General features: G+C 43.9%; 1 protein-coding gene across 4 annotated transcripts in view; it reads left to right on the top strand.

The window, feature by feature from the left end:
- Positions 1–604: 604 nt before the first annotated feature.
- RBBP7 (RB binding protein 7, chromatin remodeling factor) overlaps positions 605–17,855 on the top strand; it is a 31,787-nt gene continuing 14,536 nt past the window's right edge. The window contains exons 1-5 of one of the 4 annotated variants that reach the window (XM_053580749.1): positions 605–999; positions 1,809–1,953; positions 8,089–8,234; positions 11,890–12,063; positions 13,057–13,172. In XM_053580749.1, coding sequence (XP_053436724.1) covers positions 984–999; positions 1,809–1,953; positions 8,089–8,234; positions 11,890–12,063; positions 13,057–13,172 — 597 coding nt within the window. In that variant the 5' untranslated portion in view covers positions 605–983. Of the gene's footprint in view, positions 1,000–1,226; positions 1,529–1,786; positions 1,954–8,088; positions 8,235–11,889; positions 12,064–13,056; positions 13,173–17,855 lie in introns of those variants that run through there. The other 3 variants (XM_053580750.1, XM_053580751.1, XM_053580748.1) reach the window with 3 other exon arrangements.

Below are 17,855 nucleotides of genomic sequence, written 5' to 3'. Positions count from 1 at the left end.
ATCATCTTTTTAAGGTCCCAAACATGGAAACGAGAGTAAATGTAATTCAAGTCGGCTGTGGCCCGTCAGCGGCCTGTGCGACCACAGGCTGCATGTTTAGCCTAACGGAGGCCCAGCAGCTGCTGCAGGCAGAAAACGCCCGCGGCCTCCGCAGAAGTCGCCTTCGCTGCCTATAAACCCCACCTCGGTGTGACCGGGCCCCAGGAAAGGCCAGTCGGCTGGAGGGGAACCTTTCAGGGATGCAGAGAATTGCATGTCCGTGATTATCAGGGAGACTTTGAGAGCACAGTAATCTCTTGAAAATAGGAACCATTTTCCACTCTCGCTCTGAGGTTTTGCTTGGCTAAGCGGTGGCAGCCTCCCTGCCCCCTCCCTTCCACCCCCACCACCGCGGCCGCTTCAAGCAACCACGCCCCGCGGGCCCCAAGGCTCGCCGCCACGGGGCTCGCGGCCCCCGCGCAGCCCGCACGCCGCGCCTCCATGCGCCCCGCCCCCGCGGCCAGCCCTGGGAGCTGCGCTGGTCCTCGCGCATGCGCCCTGCCAACTTCCTGCCGCCGAACGCCCCGCCTACCCCAGAAGTCCGCCTCCAAACGCCGCGTGAGACCCACCCGCCTCTCGTCATTGGTCGAGAAGCCTGAGCCGTTGGCTCCCAGGCCCGCCTCTCCACCGCCTCTCACTTTTCCCAGGGCGGATGCGCCTGCGCTCAGCTGCCTGGGCGGGCTGGGAGCCGCGGGTTGAAAAGTCTCGTTCCAAGTTTGGAGAGAGAGAGAGAGAAGAGCGTCTCAGACCTCGGTACCCGCGAGCGGGGAGGAGGCAGCAAAGAAAGACGCGGTGTCTGGGGAACATCCAGGCCACAAGCGGAGCTCAGGCTTCGACAATTAGGAGTGTGTGACGTGCCTGGGAAAGGCAGGAGCGCCAGCGGTCCGGCTGCTCTAGTGAGGGGAGTCCGAGGCGGCGACGAGGGGCGAACAACCCGACGCAAGATGGCGAGTAAAGAGAGTAAGAGGCCCTGCGGGGCGGCGCGCGCCGGGACCGCGGGGGGCGGCGGGCGCGCGAGGCCGCGGCACGCGCCGGCGAAAGGCGCGAATTGGCCTGTGGAGCGGGGGGCGGGGCCGGGCGCGAGGCTGGGCGCGCGCCTCGAGGGGCCTGCGCGGGACGGGGCCGCGGCAAGGAGGGCTCGGAGCACTTCCGGAGCCGAGAGCGGGGCTCCCTCCCTCCTCTGCTTCTCCCGCGGCTGCGCTCCCTCGGCGCGGCACTCTCAGCCCCGGGGCGGAGGCGGGCGCCCCCGCGGGGAAACAAGCGCGGCGGCCCTTTGCACGCGCGCGTCGACTGTCTCGGTGTCACGGCTGTCGTCCCAGGGATTCTGGAGCCTGCCGGCCTATGGCTGCCGACGCGGGCGTCGTGGGAGCCGCGGCCTTTCCCAGCGGGGGATGGAGGGAGCGGGCCTGTGGGTTTCCGCTGCACGTGGTTTCATCTCCCTCGGTGGGTCGCGCAGCCCCTCTGCGCACTGGTCTTCATCTTAGAACAGGTGCGAACGCCTGCAGCGGGCTGGATGATCTCGCTGTCGGCGTGATTACCCGGCTTGGTAAACGCAGGAGGTATTGACCTCAACGTGGAAAAAATAAGCTTCCTGGTGTTATTTTCTTCACGTTGTGGAAGAGCAGTTAGTTGTTGGTGTCCACGTTAGAGGTAGAAGGGAAGAGTGGACGAGGTGTGGCCATCTTGAGGTGACCTCCAGGAGCCGTGTACGAATTCTGACTTGGGTTTTTTTCAGACGCTTAATCGTATGAGCTTTCTCCAAATTTCAGTGTTTGAAGATACTGTGGAAGAGCGTGTCATCAATGAAGAATATAAAATCTGGAAGAAGAATACACCGTTTCTGTATGACCTGGTTATGACCCATGCTCTTCAGTGGCCCAGTCTTACCGTTCAGTGGCTTCCTGAAGTGACTAAGTAAGGGTTTCTGACAAGTTTTATTTTGCTTAAATAAATGTCCTGGATTTCCTAGTTTTGGCGTTTTATGTATAGAACATAAGTGTGTAATTACCCCTTGGATGAGGTGGCAGGTGGTTTTTATTTTCAAAACTTAAGTGATTAAGGAGATGATTTCTGACGTGTGATTTTTTTTTTTTTTTATTTTTTTTTTTTGAGACAGAGCCTCAAGCTGTCATCCTGGGTAAAGTGCTGTAGCATCACAGCTCACAGCAACCTCCAAAGCCTGGGCTCAAGCAATTCTCCTGCCTCCCAAGTAGCTGGGGCTACAGGCGCCCGCCACAACACCTGGCTATTTTTTGGTTGCAGCCGTTATTGTTTGGCAGCCTGGGTTGAATTCGAACCCACCAGCTCAGGTGTATGTGGCTGGCGCCTTAGCCTCTTGAGCCACCGGCGCTGAGCCAGATTTCTGAGTGTGTGATTTTAAAAGGAGAGAAAGAATCTCCTGTTAATGGCGTTTAGAGTAGATACTATGGTTGACAATTCTTGGGCTTAAATGTATTCCAGTATCTATCTGGGCCCCAGATTAATGCATTTCTTTAAAATTTTGTTGAAAAGTAGCATATATACAGAAAAGTCAACAAATCAGATCCCATCGCTTGATGAATTTTTACAGCGTGAACACACACATGATCTGCACCCAAGATGAATATATTTTAATTGGCAAAGGGAAAGAGAACTTGGCAACAATTGGCCAGAGAAAAGGTGTTATTGCCTTATAGTATGGAGTACATTTTGAGGTTGCTGTTAGTCTTTCTAAGAGTGTTCTTTTTCTCTAATCCTAAAATTTTTCTGGTAATAATTGCTAACATTTAGGACACGGTCTGGCACATCTGAAGAGTTTAACATCCAATTATTTGGCATAACGCTTCTAACAGTATTCTGATGTGTGTACTTTTGTCATCCTTGATTTATTAATGAGGAAAGTGGGGCTGAGAGGTTAAGTGCCATGCCCAAGATCCCACAGCTGGTAAGTGGTGGCTTGGACTTAACCAGCCCGGACCTGTTGGCTCCAGAGTTGACACAACTCCTGTATTGTACTACAGTTCTCATACATTTGTACTTTTTCTGGTAGGAGTTTGGCCATGTAGTCTATGCTATATTGGTGTACTGTGCGCATACATGATAAAATGAGGATTAACTCAAATTCTAATTTAGAAAGAATTTTATACAAAATTACTCTAATGGCCAGATTCTTCATGGGCAAACACTTAAGTTTCATACACATAAGGACTTCCATTGGGATTCCCCACAATCAATCAAAATACAAAGAGCAGAGAGGAACTAAATGATGGAGACTTCTAAGTATTGACATTTACAGTTACCTTTGAATGGATTTAAAAATAGAGCATTGTGTTGTACATTTGTCTCTTGGTCTTCCTGTTAAACAGATTTAAAATGTATTAACAAAATTTACCCTTTGGGTTTTTTTTTTTTTTTTTTTTTTTTTTGAGACAGAGTCTCAAGCTGTCGCCCTGGGTGGAGTAACGTGGTGTCACAGCTCACAGCACCCTCCAGCTCTTGGGCTTAAGCAGTTCTTTTGCTTCAGCCTCCCAAGTAGCCGGGAATACAGGTGCCCATCACAACACCTGGCTATTTTTTGTTAAAGTTGTCGTTGTTTTAGCTGGCCCGGGCTGGGTTTAAACCCACCAGCCTCGGTGTGTGTGGCTGGCGCCATAACCACTGTGCTATGGACTCTGAGCCTTGTTATTTGTTTTTTTGTTTTGTTTTGTGGAGACAGAGTCTCACTTTATGGCCCTCGGTAGAGTGCCGTGGCATCACACAGCTCACAGCAACCTCCAACTCCTGGGCTTAAGCGATTCTCTTGCCTCAGCCTCCCAAGTAGCTGGTTCTACAGGCACCCGCCACAACGCCCAGCTATTTTTTGGTTGTAGTTCAGCCAGGGCTGGGTTTGAACCCACCACCCTCTGTATATGGGGCCGGCGCCTTACTGACTGAGCCACAGGCGCCGCCCCTTGTTTTTTTTTTTTTTTTTTGAGACCAGAGTCTCACTTTGTCGCCCTCAGTAGAGTACTGTGGTAATGTGGTCACAGCAACCTCAAACTCCTGGGTTTAAGCGACTCTTTTGCTTCAGCCTCCCAAGTAGCTGGGACTACAGGTGCCCTCCACAATGCCTGACTATTTTTAGAAACGGGGTCTCTTGCTCAGGTGCCTCTGGAACCTGTGAGGTCAGGCAGTACACCCGCCTCAGCCTCCCAGAGTGTTGGGATTATAGGCATGAGCCACCGCACCCGGCCCACTTTGCCTCTTAAAGAAGGAAAGAAATTGATTTTTTTTAACTGGTAGATACTTCATATCTCTTGTAAAATTTCTTAAATATGTTGAGACTAATTTAGTCTCTAAAACTTTGTAATATTAAACATTCAGATAGTAAAAATAAGTCCCTCTTCCACATTACCTGCTTTCCTCGTTCGCTACCAAAGACCAGAGATAGTCATTGTTTTTGTTTGTTTGTTTGTTTTGAGACAGCCTCAAGCTGTTGCCCTGGGTAGAGTTCCGTAGCATCACAGTTCACAGCTACCTCCAACTCCTGGGCTCAAGCGATTCTCTTGCCTCAGCCTCCCAAGTAGCTGGGATTATAGGCGCCCACCACAATGCCCAGCTATTTTTTTTTTTTTTTTTGTAGAGACAGAGTCTCACTTTATGGCCCTCGGTAGAGTGTGCTGTGGCCTCACACAGCTCACAGCAACCTCCAACTCCTGGGCTTAAGCGATTCTCTTGCCTCAGCCTCCGGAGTAGCTGGGACTACAGGCGCCCGCCACAACGCCCGGCTAAGCCCAGCTATTTTTTGATTGCAGTCATTGTTTGGCAGGCCCAGCCACCAGCTCGGGTGTATATGGCTGGTGCCTTAGCTGCTTGAGCCACAGACACCAAGCCAGAGATAGTCATTGTTTTTAATTTCTTACCCATCCTGCCAAGCATGTAGAAGTGCATACCTATATCTTCTTTTTTTTTTTTTTTTTGAGACAGAGTTTAACTATGTCGCCCACTATAGAGTGCTGTGACATCATAGCTCACAGCAACTGCAAACGCTTGGGCTTAAGTGATTTTCCTGCCTCAGTATCCCAAGCAGCTGGGACTACAGATGCTGGCCACAACACCTGGCTATTTTTTTGTTGCAGTTGTCATTGCTGTTTAGCTGGCCTGAGCAGAGTTCTAACCTGGCAGCCTGGGTGTATGTGGCCAGTACCCTACTCACTGAGGTACAGGCACTGCCATCTTCATCTTTTCTATGGTAGAAAGTTCTTCACTTGAATTTTTAAAGAAAGGGTGTATATTGGAGACGTTTTCCTATCAGCATGCTTAAATATACTCAATCTTTTTAAGGATGTTACAGAATTTTATTTATGGATATAGTGTATTATAGTGTGTAATTTTTATGTCACTAGTTCCTTACCGATAGATGTTTGTTTTTGATCATCTGCTACTGCAAACCGTACTGCTGAGAATAATCTTCTAATATGTTGTACGTTTGTAATGGTTGGGCGAATTTCCTAGCAGTGGAGTTACTGGGACAAAGGATCCTGGTACTGTAAATAGATAAGCTCTTTAGACTGTTCTGAAATTATTTGTCCTTCTACAGCAGTGGTTCTCAACCTTCCTAATGCCCCGACCCTTTAATACAGTTGCTAATGTTGTGATGACCCCCGACCATAAAATTATTTTTGTTGATTTTATGGTTGGGGGTCACCACACCATGAGGAACTGTATTAAAGGGTCACGGCATTAGGAAGGTTGAGAACCACTGTTCTACAGCCTGTAGGTTGTATCCAATATTGGAAGAAGAGAGTGTTATATTCATTAGTTCAGGAAAGGAGTCTGTGTCTTAATGATGAAGATAAAATGATTTTTAGTAAAAAGAAAAGTCTTTATAAGACAGTCAAATTGGGGGAAATAGAATAAATGAATTTGAATCGAGAAATTTTTAAGCTCTTCCGGTCCATCTTGGGGCAATGCTCCTTAGAAAGAAGGGGCTATGATGAAATTGATCTGTCTACCTGTAACTTTTACCTGTTAGTCTTATTTTCTAACTCCACAAAAATCAAGTCACTTTTTTCCTTTTATGTCAGTCCTAACATAACTCTGGTGCCTCCTTTCTCTCAAGCATTGATATTTTTTCAAATATTTATTATAAGATATGTTTAAATTTCTTACCTTTTTTTTTTTTTTTTTTTTTTTTTTTTTTTTTTGAGACAATCTCACTAGGTTGCCCTTGATAGAATGCTGAGGCATCACAGCTCATAGCAACCTCAAACTCTTAGGCTAAAGTGATCCTCTTTCCTTAGCTTCCCAAGTAGCTACACGTGTCCACCACAACACCCAGCTAGTTTTTCTATTTTTAGTAGAGATGGTGTCTCATTCTTGCTCAGGCTGGTCTTGAACTCCTGACTTCAGGCAATCCACCTGTCTCAGGCTCCCAAAGTGCTAGGATTAATGGCAGGAGCCATGGGTGCCCTGCCAAGTGTACTTTTTTTTTTTTTTTTTTTTTTTTTTTTTAAAGAGACAGGGTCTGGCTATTTTGCAAGTGTCAGACAAGAACTCCCAGGCTCAAGCAGTCCTGTTGCCTTAACCTCCCAAGTGGTTAGGACTACAGGTACTTGGCTTTCCCTTTCATTTTAAGCCACTATTCTAAAGGTTCATTTTGTTCAGGGCCATGTGAAGTACATTACTTAGAGCCTAATTGTTTAAATGTGGTGTTGCTGGTTAAAAAGGGCAAGCTGAGTGGTACTGCACACCTATTCAGGATCACTTGAGCCTAGGCGTCCAAGTTCAGCCTGGGCAAGACCTCCTCTAGAAATATGGGGGAGGGGTCACTTGCTCATGCAAAATTGCCTACCCCCATGTATAAAAATCATCTAAGATGAAATTAATTACCTTTTTTGATTGCCATGTCATATTTTTAGCACATCACATGTATTAGCTAAGACCCATGTCTTCTTCCAAACAAGTTGCCATTACTTAGCCATAGCTACCTTATTCTGTTCTTAAGGTGGGGTGTTTTTTTTTTTCTTAGTAAAATTTCATCTTGTTTTTCTTAGGTTATTACTAAATTATATGCCTAGAAGTAACCTTCAGGTTTTTTTCTTAAACCATTGAATCCTTTATACAACTGAAATTTAGAAACAGATAAATGGTCTAACTTATCTGGTGTTGGGACCTGGAGCCCTACTACTCGTTTTTCTTATTGTGGTGGAACCATGGAGCACTGTTGAAAATTGCTATTATAGATAATAAAAAGGGAAGGCCTTACTGATAGAAACCAGTGCAAAAATCACTGCTTGGCCCAGCATGTCAAGAGGCATTGGCAAATTCTTTGGCTTCAGGGTGAGTCTCCACAAAGACCCTTTGGTAAAGTTGAGAATGCTCATTCCTTAAACTTTAGATGTCATAAACATAAACAAGGGTTTTCGCATTTTACCATTGGCACTTACAACCTATTTTTTTAGGTGGAAAAACTGAGGCCCCAGGGAGGTTGAGATGTAAGCGATTGCACATAGGTACTTTTAGTTCAAGCCAGGATTTAAATCCAGTTTTTTTTACTCAACACTATTTTTTCCATTCTATCTTGTTGCCTCTTATTAGGAAGCATCTAGTATATTTTAATATACTAAAGCACATTTTTTAGGTAGGAAATCATGATTTATGATTGGATTAGTGATGGTCTCCTGTATAGATGTTTGCCTTTATTTACTGAAATGGGTATAGTGTTCACATTGATAACCTAAGCAGAGGAGGATGGCTCTAGGAAAGAAGCAAGTCCTCTGCATTCATGTTGTGGTTAGAATATTCTCTTACATTTGCACGTGGGATTATAAAGTTGGTAACCAGAATGGGAGCAGGTACGTAGTTAATGCTCAGTAGATACTTGCTAAAGAAATTTTAATGTTGGGCGGCGCCTGTGGCTCAAGGAGTAGGGTGCAGGTCCCATATGCCAGAGGTGGCGGGTTCAAACCTAGCCCTGGCCAAAAACAAAAAAAAAAAAAATTTTAATGCATTTTGAGGGAACTAGGTGAATTTGTTATCAACTGAAGATTTCTTGTAGGATTAGTATGACTGACTTTCTTTCTTAAACAGACCGGAAGGAAAGGATTATGCCCTTCATTGGCTAGTGCTGGGGACTCATACATCTGATGAGCAGAATCATCTGGTGGTTGCTCGAGTACATATTCCCAATGATGATGCACAGTTTGATGCTTCCCATTGTGACAGTGACAAGGGTGGTAGGTATACCATATATTCCAATATTGATGTCAAAATGAGTATTCCTCTTTCAAAGCATAAAACATTAAAACTTTATACTATTTAGCTTTGGGCCCAGCAGTTTAACTTCTAAAACTTTATTCTACAGAATTACTCACCTACATGTGTGCAAGGACTTCACCGTAGTATTTATCATTTGCAGGATCAAAAAATTAAGATCAGCCTAGCAACCCAGATGTTGGCTCATAGGAAATTGGTTAAACATATAACATGGTTCAAATACTATTCAGCAGTTAATGAGAATGAGAAAAATGTGTATGCATTGGTATGGGAAGGTATCTAAGATAAATTAACCTTGAATAACTGGTATGTTTAATTATAATCCATTTTGGTAAAAGTAATAATATGTGTTGGTGTATGCATTGAAAAAAATCAGAAGGCATATATACCAAAATGTTAATAGTGGGGGAGTTTTGGTTGGGGAGAAGGGCAGTGGTGGTATGGTTAATTTAAGAAGCTGTTGACTTCTTTTTAATGTCAAACACATACTCCTGTTTTGGTATTCCCATGACCACTCCAAATTTGGTGATTTTGTTAGAAGGACTCACGAGCAAATTATACTTGTGGCTAAAGTTTGTTATAGTAAAGAATACAGAACAAAAGCAGCAGGAAAAAGATAAGCATCAGGGAGTTCAGGGAGGTCTGGCACAAGCCTTGTCCAAGGCCACACAGGATGTGCTTTTTCTTTGGCAGCAAACTAGAGGGACATGTGTGAAATATCTCTGTCCAAGGAAAGCTCATTTGAGTCTCTGAATCTGGGGCTTTCTTCGGAGACTGGTTGCATAGCACATTCTGCTGACAACCATCCATAACACTTGAAGCTTAGGACCCCAATAGTGAAAGCAGGTGCATATCATCAGTCTTGATATTTGTGCAAAGCAACCCCAACAAACTGGTATACCATGGTCTATTGCTCCAGGTGTACACTACAAAAATCAATCCATCGGTGACATAACATTCTGAGATGTGTGTTCCTGGGAGTTGGCCAAGGGGTAGTAATGGTCCCAGTGCCCCTAAAAGATGTGAGGACTCAGCAACCAGACCTGCCGGGTTAACTCTTCACAGTCCCAAATGGTTTAGTATTATCTAATACTAGCTTTAGGTTTTTTCTTACTGAAAATAAAATATTATCTAATGCAGTAAAACTGCTGGGTTGTATGATGTATTCATTTTTAATTAAAAATAATACAAATCTGGGCGGCGCCTGTGGCTCAACGGGTAGGGCGCCGGTCCCATATGCCGGAAGTGGCGGGTTCAAGCCCAGCCCCGGCCAAAAATAAAATAATAATACAAATCTATTCCACAAGGGGATTTACCCACTTCACCCCTCCTATGATTTACAGTATGATTCCCCTACAACCTTATGCTTTATTTCTGTAAATACTGCTGTAATCAGGAAAAAAAATTTTTTTTTTTTTTTTTTTTTTTTTTTTTTTTTTTGAGACAGACTCTCACTTTGTTGCCCTCAGTACAGTGCCATGGTGTCATAACTCACAGCAACCTTAAACTCTTGGGCTTATGCGATTCTCTTGCCTCAGCGTCCCAAGTAGCTGGGAGCCCACCACAATGCCTAGCTATTTTTAGAGATGGGGTCTCACTCTGGCTCAGACTGGTTTCGAACTTGTAAGCTCAGGCAATCCACCTGCCTCTGCCTCCCAAGAGCTGGGATTTACAGGCATGCCACCATGGCTCATGCCACCATGCCCAGCTATAACCAGAAAATTTTTTTAATTTTTTTCTTTTTTTTTTTGTGAGACAGAGTCTCATTATGTTACCCTCAGAGTGCGATGACATCACAGCTCACAGCAGCCTCTTAACTCTTGGCTTCAGCCTCCTGAGTAGCTGGGACTACAGGCGCCTACTGCAATGCCTGGCTATTTTTTGGTTGTAATTGTTGTTGTTTGACAGGCCCGGGCCAAGTTGGAACCTGCCAGCCCCGGTGTATGTGGCTGGTGCCCTAGCCGCTGAGCTACAGGCACCCAGTCAATCAGAAAATTTTTAATGGCTTTTAATCCTGAAATACATGTTTATTGGGCTTTCTAACAGTTAATCTCTATAATATGTAGATATATTAAATTATTAAAAGTTACACATCCAGTGTATTACATTCCAACAGGTGACTGAAATAATCCATAGTTAACACTTTTTAAAATTTTCAGTAACGGTATTTTTTTAATAGATACTATCATCATTAAGACAGTGACTTTTCCACCTTTTGAGTTGGAGAAAACAAATCTGGAAAGCCTGATTTTTTTTTTTTTTTAAGTCAGCTGTTTAGGTTGTTTAAAGGAAGTAGAAAACTTGAGTATCTTTATAGCAGAAGGGTTAGAACCACTGGAGATCATAAGGGTTGGATGTTGAAAGTCAAAAGGAGGGCAAATATGGAAGAGAGTCTCAGGAAAGGATGGGATGTGGGGGGGTGGCCTTAGGATGTTGATAGGATGGAAAATGCTAAGAGGGCAATGGGTGATTTTGTATGTAGTGCGAGTGGTGGGTGGGGAAGCTTTCGGCTAGTTGTGTGGATGGGGATATGGTTTTCAGCCACACTTGAAATAATAAGCTATGTTTGCTACAGAGATGAATGACTAGATGCTGCCAATACTCAGACATGGGAGCCAGTGGGCATTTCCATATAGCAAGAACTGACTGGAAATGAGAAGTGGTTTACTCCTTTTGGTGTGTTTTCTCCAGGCCCCAGTCTATTTTACTTTTTACCTGCTCAGGTCCATAAGGCATTTGAGTTAGTGGTACCTGACCTGAGACAGTGAACAAAATAGTGTGCAAAGAAGAGACAGTATAGGTTAGGAAGAAATAACATAATTGCATTGTGAACTCCCCTAACTTTTTAAAGTGTCAGCAGCTAATTTATGAGCACAAAAAAGGAAGTATTCTTATTGGCTCTGTCTGCTTAGATGTTCTTTACTGGTTATTCGTTCTGCTAACATCTTGTTACTTCTCAGAAGTTATCATACTTTGTATGCAGCTTTTTTACTTTACAAGGCCTTTATCATGACCGTTTAACACTACATGGTCTTATTCACATACCAGATAGGTTAACCTTGGCACCATACTGGCAGTTAACCAAGTATGCTAGCAGGACCCCCATGTATGCATCTTAGGGACAGAGGGGGTTTAATCAACATAGGTTTCTGATTTGAGGATGTTCCAGACTTTAGAGTCAAAAAGTATTCATAGTCCTGAGGGTAAAACCTTTCCTGTTAATGATGAATCTAAAATAAGATGCTAATTCAGTGCAGTACTTCAAAATGAGTTGTATTTGAACTAAAAAGCTGTTGATCTGTTTAATACGTAGTTATTTGAAATTTTAGAGAATGACTATTTCATCTTTATAATTGGAAGGCTAGTTTTAATTGTTCTAAATCTAAAGTGGAACTGAATTAACTTATTAAGCCAGCTACCAATATTTTCTGGTGTAAAGGGGCTTTGAGAATACATTCTGAGTGATAGGTGGACCTACATTTTTGGATTTTCTGTCTAGGCCATTGATTATTGTTGTTTTTTGTCAGGTTACAATCCTTTGGGTTGATTAAACCAAGCAACTTGTGAATTTTAATCTTGGGTGTGTGTGTGTTTATTTCTTTCTCCTCACATTAGAATTTGGTGGCTTTGGTTCTGTAACAGGAAAAATTGAATGTGAAATTAAAATTAATCACGAAGGAGAAGTGAACCGTGCTCGTTACATGCCACAGAATCCTCACATCATTGCTACAAAAACACCATCTTCTGATGTGTTGGTTTTTGACTATACAAAACATCCTGCTAAACCAGGTATGTAATGACAAAGTCAAACCATTACTTGAATGTTTTTCTTGATTTAAAATGGTGATATTTTTAGGTCACTCAAAGTAGTAGTATACTCTATAATCTTTAAAGGTTTAAAAATTGCTTTCAGGGTCGCATACCATTCTCAAGTTTAGTAATTTGCCATAGGAACCTAATAGCAGTTTATACCAATGGCTAAGCTTTATTACAGCAAAGGATACGGAGCAAAAGCAGGAAGGAAAAATGATAAACAGATCCTGTGTCTGTCCAGAGAGGTAAGCCATAGGCTTCTGAGCCCTTTTCCACCAGCGTTGCACAGGACATAACTCTGTTTTTGGCAGCAAATCACAGAAACATGTGCTAAATGTCTCTGCCCAAGGTAGTCTCTTTGAGTTGTGGGGTCTGAGGTTTTTATGAAGGTTTGGTCACACAGGCATATCCTTTATCCTGTCGCCAGCCATGATTACAGAAATTCAGGATCCCAGCAGAGAAGCCAGATCTTGCTAAACAGTCTTCACAAGTCTAGACAAGTGCCTACAGGATGCCCCACTGCTCTGGCATGTATAACATCAGTCAGTGACATAAAGAATTTCCTGAGGGTCACATTCCCAAGGGTCATTCATGGTTGCAGGCTACCCTAGAGGGATGCAAGGACTGAGCAACCAGACCTGCTGTGTTAGAAATATTTCTAAAAATGGACTAGGGTAGGGTGGGGTTACCACTACACAAATTTGTGGGATAGCTGTAGTTTTCAGTATTTTGTGTTGGAGATAATACTAGGTTTTCCGAAGAAACCAGTCATTTAATAGATGAGGTTCAGTTTGCATTGAGTATTAAAAATGAAGCAGAGAGAACCGCTTTTCGTTATGGGTCAGACCAAGTCCTTGTTCATGTGCAGTTGAGTTGCTGTTATGGTTCATCCAGTGAAGGACTGAGAATTTGCTCTCCTCAGTTTTGATAAACATAACTTAGTAGCTAATGTATTTCTTTTTTTCCTAGACCCAAGTGGAGAATGTAATCCTGATCTTAGGTTAAGAGGTCACCAGAAGGAAGGCTATGGTCTTTCCTGGAATTCTAATTTGAGTGGACATCTCCTAAGTGCATCCGACGACCATGTGAGAAAACATATTCCTTATCTGTTTGTATACTGAGAGTTAAAGTGTCAGCTCTGGAATGAAGGAATGCTGTATAGATGAAATATTTTGCAAGAAAATACTGCTGATTGTGATAACATTTTCTCAGAATTTAAAGGGATGGTTTTCAGACTGCCCTCTTAAGAGTCTTAATATTCCACAAAGCTCTTTTAAAACAGCCTTAGAGTCTCAGCGCCTATAGCTCAGCGGCCAGGATGGCAGCCAAATACACCCAGGCTGGTGGGTCGGAACCTGGCCTGGGCCTGCCAAACAACGACAACTACAACAAAAAAATAGCCAGGCATTGTTGGCAGGCGCCTGTAGTCCCAGCTACTTGGGAGGCTAAGGCAAGAGAATGGCTTAAGCCCAAGAGTTTTGAGGTTGCTGTGAGCTGTGATGTTACAGCACTCTATGAGGGTGACATAGTGAGACTCTGTCTCAAAAACATTAAAAAAAAAAAGCCTGGGCGGCGCCTGTGGCTCAGTTGGTAAGGCGCCGGCCCCATATACCAAGGGTGGCGGGTTCAAACCCCACCCCCGCTGAACTGTAAACCAAAAAAATAGCCGTGCGTTGTGGCGGGCACCTGTAGTCCCAGCTACTCGGGAGGCTGAGGCAAGAGAATCGCTTAAGCCCAGGAGTTGGAGGTTGCTGTGAGCTGTGTGATGCCACGGCACTCTACCGAGGGCCATAAAGTGAGACACTGTCTCTACAAAAAAAAAAAAAAAAAAGCCTTAGAGTTGAGGGAGGGTGGGCAAAAGACCTCCCATTGTTTAAAAAAAAAAAAAAGACCTTAGGCTCTTATAATGGAAACTATATAGAATGTTCGTGGGCTTGATTAATAGAAAGCATTTTCTTAGTTTATTTTGTAGGTATACAATATTAGTGGGTTTTAGTATATTCACAAAGCAGTGTACCCAGTGCTACCAATTACAGAATATTTTCATCAAATATCCCCTCAAAATTCTATACCCATTAAGCAGTCACTCCCTGCTCGCACCTTCCCACAGCTTCCACTAATTTGTTTTCTGTCTCTGTAGCATTGTCTCTTCCTCCAATTTTCCTTTTCTTTTTCTTCTTTTTTTTTTTTTTTTTGGTAGAGACAGAGTCTTACTTTATCGCCCTTGGTAGAGTGTCATGGCATCACAGCTCACAGCAACCTCCAGCTCCTGGGTTTAGGTGATTCTCTTGCCTCAGCCTCCCCAGTAGCTGGGACTACAGGTGCCCACCACAACGCCTGGCTATTTTTTTTTTTTTTTTTTTTTTGGTTTTTGACTGGGGCTGGGTTTGAACCCGCCACCTCCGGCATATGGGACCAGCGCCCTACTCCTTTAGCCACAGGTGCCGCCCAGCACCCGGCTATTTTTTGTTGTAGTTTGGCCGGGGCTGGGTTTGAACCCGCCACCCTTGGTATATGGGGTGGGTGCCCTACTCACTGAGCCACAGGTGCCGCCCTTCTTTTTTTTTTTTTTTTTTTTTTTTGTAGAGACAGAGTCTCACTTTATGGCCCTCGGTGGAGTGCCATGGCATCACACGGCTCACAGCAACCTCCAACTCCTGGGCTTAAGCGATTCTCTTGCCTCAGCCTCCCGAGCAGCTGGGACTACAGGTGCCCGCCACAACGCACGGCTATTTTTTTTTTGGTTGCAGTTCAGCCGGGGCCGGGTTTGAACCCGCCACCCTCGGTATATGGGGCCGGCGCCCTACCAACTGAGCCACAGGCGCCACCCTTTTTCTTTTTTTTTTTTTTAAGACAGTCTCACTTTGTCACCTTTGTTACAGTGCCATGGTGTCCCAGCTCATAGCAACCTCAAACTCTTGGACTTAAGCGATTATCTTGCCTCAGCCTCCCAAGTAGCTGCGACTACCCACACCCTCCACAATGCCTGGCTATAGTTGTCATTGTTGCATAGCTGGCTCGGGCCAGGTTCTAACCTGGCACCCTTGGTGTGTGTGGCTGGCACTATAACCACTGTGCTGTGGGCGCCGAGCCATCTAATTTTAGATAAATGAGATCATATAATATGTGGTGTTTTCTGTCTGGCTTCTTTCACTTAGCATAATGTTTTCAAGGAACATTACCTCTACTTCATTCTTTTTTATGGTTGAATGATCCTCTATTGCAGACATCCCCAAACTGTGGCCCGTGGGCCACATGAAGTGGTGTGAATTGTATTTGTTCCCGTTTTGTGTTTTACTTCAAAATAAGATATGTGCAGTATGCATAGGAATTTGTTCATAGTTTTTTTTAAACTATAGTCCAGCCCTCCAACGGTTTGAGGGACAGTGAACTGGCCCCCTGTTTAAAAAGTTTGAGGACGCCTGCTCTATTGTATGGATATACCACAGTTCACCATTTATCAGTTTATGAGCATTTGGGTTGTTTCCACTTTTTGATGGCGTTATAAACATCCGTGTACAAGTTACTTGTAGATGTATGTTTTTATTTCTCTTAATTACCAAAGTGGTGTGTCATATGGTAAACTGACTTTTTGAAGAACTGCCAAATTATTTTCCACAGTCGCTGTTCATTTTAACATTCCTACCAGCAGTGCAAGAGTGTTCCACTTTTCTCCATATCTTCGCCAATACTTTCTTTTTTATTACAGCCATCCTTAGTGGGTGTAAAGTGATACCTCATTGTGATTTTAATTTGCGTTTCCCTGATGACTAATGATGTTGAGGATCTTTTCTTGTGCTTCTCAGCCATTTGTATATCTCCTTTGGAGAAATATGTATTCACATCTTTTATTCACTTTTATTGTTATAAGACTTTTTATGTGCGCACACACGTTTCTTATCAGATCATTAGTTCTAAAAATTTTCTCCCATCCCATGGGTTGTCTTTTCCTTTTTTTTTTTTTTTTTTTTTTTTTAAGAGAGTTTCATTCTGTCACCCAGGTTGGAATGCAGTGATGTGACCATAGCTCACTACAGCCTCAAATTCCTGAACTATCAAGAGATCTTCTTCCTTTAGCCTCATGAGTAGCTAGGACTATAGGCAGGTGCTACCACACTCAGCTAATTTTTTTTTTTTTTTTTTTTTGCATTTTTTGGCCAGTGCCCAGTTTGAAACTGCCACCTCCAATATGTGGGGCCAGCACCCTACTCCTCTGAGCCACAGGCGCTGCCCACACTCAGCTAATTTTTTAATGTTTTTGTAGAGATGGGGTTGTCCCTCTATATTGTCCAGGCTGGTCTTCAACCCCTGGCCTCAATAGTTCCTCCCACATTGGCCCCTCAAAGTGCTGGAATTACAGGTATGAGCCACTGCTCCCATCCTCATATTCTTGATTTTGTTCTTTGAAGCACAAAAATTTTTAATGTCCAGTTTTTGTATTTTTTTGTCACTTACACTCTTGGCGTTGTATCTAAGAAATTGCATAATCCAGCCTCACAAAGACTTATGCCTAAGATTTTTATACTTTCTGCTCTTAGGTTTAGGTCTTTGATACATTTTGAGTTAATTTTTGTTTATGGTATAAAGTAGGGGGTCTTAAGTTTATTCTTTTGTATGTGAATATCTAGTTTTCCCAGCACCATTTGTTGACAGACTAATGTCACCCTATTGAATCTCTTGGCACCCTTAATGTAAAATATTTTTTTTTGTAGAGACAGAGTCTCACTGTACCGCCCTCGGGTAGAGTGCCGTGGCGTCACACGGCTCACAGCAACCTCTAACTCTTGGGCTCACGCGATTCTCTTGCCTCAGCCTCCCAAGCAGCTGGGACTACAGGCGCCCGCCACAATGCCCAGCTATTTTTTTTTTTTTGTTGCAGTTTGGCCGGGGCTGGGTTTGAACCCGCCACCCTCAGCATATGGGGCCGGCGCCCTACTCACTGAGCCACAGGCGCCGCCCAATGTAAAATATTTTTTAACAATTAAAAGTACCACACAAATGCAAAGCAATCACATTAACTCATTGTGGGTCAGTGTTTATGGCATTCTTAGCACTCAAAGCCCCATATCTTCTCTCATACACCCTTATTAGAAGCAAAAAGCATTTGATATAATTCTAACCAGAGGCTGAGTAGGCTTCTGGGGCTTTTGAAAGTTCATATAACTTGGCCAGAGTTAGCATTTCTTTGTTTATTTGTTTTTGAGACAAAGTTTCAGTATGTCCCCCTTGGTAGAGGGCTGTGACATCACAGCTCATAGCAACCTCAGACTTTTGGGCTTAAGTGATTCTCTTGCCTCAGCCTCACAAATAGCTAGGACTACAGGTGCTCACCACAATGCCCAGCTATTTTCTTGTTGCAGTTGTCATTGTTGGGAGTTTTAGCTGGCCCAGGCCAGGTTTGAACCTGCCAGCCTCGGTGTATGTGGCTGGCACCCTACCTACTGAGCTATGGGTGCTGCCCAGAGTTAGCATTTCATGTCAACTTCATGAGAGCAGGTTCCATGTCTGCTTCCTTAGGATAGCTATTCATTTGGCAGACCTTATGTTCGTTGATTGCAGTTTCTTTTAAATTACTTGAAATACTGGAAGTAGATAATTGCCTCAAGTAGCCAAGACCAACTCTGGGTGGTTTTTGTTGGTGGAGGAGCATTGGGTAAGGTGGCTCGTACAATTGCTGTGATGGCTACAGAGTGAAGCTTAGAAAACTGCCCTGAAAGAAATAGGAGAAGACAGATCCATAACCCAAGTCAGGCCAGTGAAGACATCAC

This window comes from Nycticebus coucang, chromosome X, assembly GCF_027406575.1.
Source record: "Nycticebus coucang isolate mNycCou1 chromosome X, mNycCou1.pri, whole genome shotgun sequence".
NCBI classification, from domain to species: Eukaryota; Metazoa; Chordata; class Mammalia; order Primates; family Lorisidae; genus Nycticebus; species Nycticebus coucang.
Note: the sequence above shows the minus strand (reverse complement) of the source record. Positions and strands in the feature narration are given on the sequence as shown.